General features: G+C 56.2%; 2 protein-coding genes across 2 annotated transcripts in view; both read right to left on the reverse strand.

Moving 5' to 3' along the window:
* Positions 1 to 167, reverse strand: part of LOC108282383 — a 1,731-nt gene extending 1,564 nt beyond the window's left edge. The window contains exon 1 of the mRNA XM_017498312.2: positions 84 to 167. Coding sequence (XP_017353801.1) covers positions 84 to 138 — 55 coding nt within the window. The 5' untranslated portion in view covers positions 139 to 167. The remainder of the gene's footprint in view (positions 1 to 83) is intronic.
* A 127-nt stretch (positions 168 to 294) lies between these two features.
* Positions 295 to 2,601, reverse strand: part of KLHL21 (kelch like family member 21) — a 15,527-nt gene continuing 13,220 nt past the window's right edge. The window contains exon 5 of the mRNA XM_037727790.1: positions 295 to 1,797. Within this exon, the coding sequence (XP_037583718.1) occupies positions 1,504 to 1,797 (294 nt within the window). The 3' untranslated portion in view covers positions 295 to 1,503. The remainder of the gene's footprint in view (positions 1,798 to 2,601) is intronic.

Genomic DNA, 2,601 nt, shown 5'->3' on the forward strand with positions numbered 1-2,601 from the left:
CTTGACCTCGTGATCCACCAGCCTCGGCCTCCCAAAGTGCTGGGATTACAGGCGTGAGCCACTGCGCCCGGCTAGGACAAGATTTTCTAATGACAGCAATGTCATCCACAGTGTATGGATTGGGCTCTTCAGGGGCATGAGGGAGAGGCTAGGCAGTCCTGGCAGGTGTCCCCGGACATATTAAGGCAACCAGCCATGCCATCTGGCTAACACAAGGGTCTTAAGTGCAATCTAAGTGACAATGCGAGACCGTCTCCCGCTGAGAACATCTCTACAAGTTAGTTCACTAGAAAAGGCAATCAACGTCTGCTTTAATCTTAACGAGGAAAGCACAGTCTGAACGCCCTCTTCTCTAAAAAGGGAGGCAAGGACAAAAACTCAAGCCAAGGCTCCTTTGGGTACTTTGAGGTGAAACTGACCATTTCCAAGAGAAAACCAGGGACTGCCAGGCTGCGGCGTTCACCTGAGCACTCCCGCAGAAAGCTCTGGCAATGGTACTTTACAGACTTGAAAAATCAAACAAAGCTGACCCTATACAGCTTCCTCTTAAGGTCAAACTGTAAGCATTTCAAACCTTGAAACCAACCACCAAGGCCACCTCCTGCCCAGGACTTCCCTTCGAAGCTGTGGGACTCCTCATGCCCAGGCCCGGCAAGGGCACGGGCACCACAGCTGTTTGCCTGGCTGGGTGTCAATGACTGCCTTCCAGGGCCTCCTGGGAAGGACCTATGGCCTGGCGTTGAGACCTCCCCTGGGCTTCTGTCCCAGGATGGTGAAGGAGACGGTGAGAGGTGAGGACGCAACAGCCAGTCGCACGTGGGAGCGGGGGGGCTACGGCTGGGGAGGCCCAGCATCTGCCATGGCCACATTCTCTTCACCCCCAAGGTCCACATCCCTGCTCACGTCCCACTGTCCCGGTGCAGCCTCTGGAGGCCAGCCCTCTGAGGGGTTCGGATGTAAGCCCCGGGGAGGGGCTATGAGCTAGGGAGGCAGGCCCTATCCCCGCTGGGGAAATGGTCCCCCAAGACACCCCCAGACATGGAATTTGGGACCCCACTTCAGTCTCTGCCTGATTCACTGTTCCAGGTCCAGGCCATCCTCCAAGCTTCACGGGAGGACCCCTCCTCCCTTCACTTGTCCCTCTCAAGTCGTCCTCCTCACCTAAGGTGGGAGCAAGTAGGTGCAGGTGACAGCAGCAGGAGGGGTATGCTCTGCGTGGGTGAGCTGCGATCCGCAGGCTAGGGGTGACCTCCGAGACCCAGAAACACGTGCTGGCAGGAAGGTGGCTCTCCCTCAACGTCGGGAAGGGCGTTCACGATGGCCTCTGACTCAGGCTCTCAAGGCACAGATACCTTCAGGCACCGGATCCTGGGCTTGCGTGGCTACCCGAGAGCCTGTGCTCTACCTGTGAGCCCAACCTGTCCTCATACATGAAGGAGTGGGGCACTGCCCCACAGAGGTGCCAGTTACCTGCACCGAGGCCCGGACCGGGCCGGACCAGGGCTAGTGCAGCTCATTAGGGTCCCGCAGCGGCCGGGGTTGGCCTGGGTCCACATCATTGTTGCCACTGTCCAACTCGAAGCCGCGCCCACCTGAGAAGGTCTGGGGCATGAACTGGCGGAAGATGCTGACACTGCCGTGCCAGAAGGTGGGTTCTGGGAGCCGCCCCACCACACTCCACGCACGAGTCTCTGGGTCATAGGCCTCTACCACATCCGAGAGTTCAAATGTATTGTCATATCCTCCGGAGACATACAGCTTTCCTCCAAGGACAGCCAGGCTGCCCCCCACGTGCACCTGTGGCCCAAAAGGATGAGTGAGCAGAGGTCAGAGGAGAGGGTAGGGCGGGGCCCCACCTGAGGACCCATGGGAGACAAGGCATGACCTATCATCACCCCAGAGTAGTAGCCTTGCCACTCCCAGAAAGAAGCAGAGAAACCAACCCCCTTCCTACACCCCGCTGAGGAGAACAGGCCTCCCCAGGGGCAGCTGGGCCTTCCCTATGATGATGAGGGCACCTGCTGCAGTGCCAGCCCTCCCTGTGTGCAGGCCATGCTGAGCAGCACTTCCTACGTTCTCTCTCAGAATCTTTGCAGTAGCCCTCTGGGCTGGGCACTAATGTTTTCCCCATGTTACAGATGGGAAAACTGAGGCTTGTGTGGCTGACACTGGCAGAGCTAGGCTCTGAACCATGAGGCTGGATGATTCCTTCCATCTTTCCCAAATTCACTATGACTATGTGTAGCTTACTGTGGGGAAAACAGAAAGTTAGGTCTCTTTTTTTTTTTTGAGATGAAGTTTCACTCTTGTTGCCCAGGCTGGAGCGCAATGGCATGATCTCAGCTCATGGCAACTTCTGCCTCCTGGGTTCAAGCAATTCTCCTGCCTCAGCCTCTCAAGTAGCTGGGATTACAGGTATGTGCTACCATGCCTGGCTAGTTTTTGTATTTTTTAGTTGAGATGGGGTTTTCCCATGTTAGCCAGGATGGTCTCAATCTCTTGACCTTGTGATCTGCCTGCCTCGGCCTCCCAAAGTGCTGGGATTACAGGCATGAGCCACCGCGTCTGGCTGAATTTTTTCTATTTTTTTTTTTTTTTTTT

This window comes from Cebus imitator, unplaced genomic scaffold (assembly GCF_001604975.1).
Source record: "Cebus imitator isolate Cc_AM_T3 unplaced genomic scaffold, Cebus_imitator-1.0 Scaffold240, whole genome shotgun sequence".
Lineage (NCBI taxonomy): Eukaryota > Metazoa > Chordata > Mammalia > Primates > Cebidae > Cebus > Cebus imitator.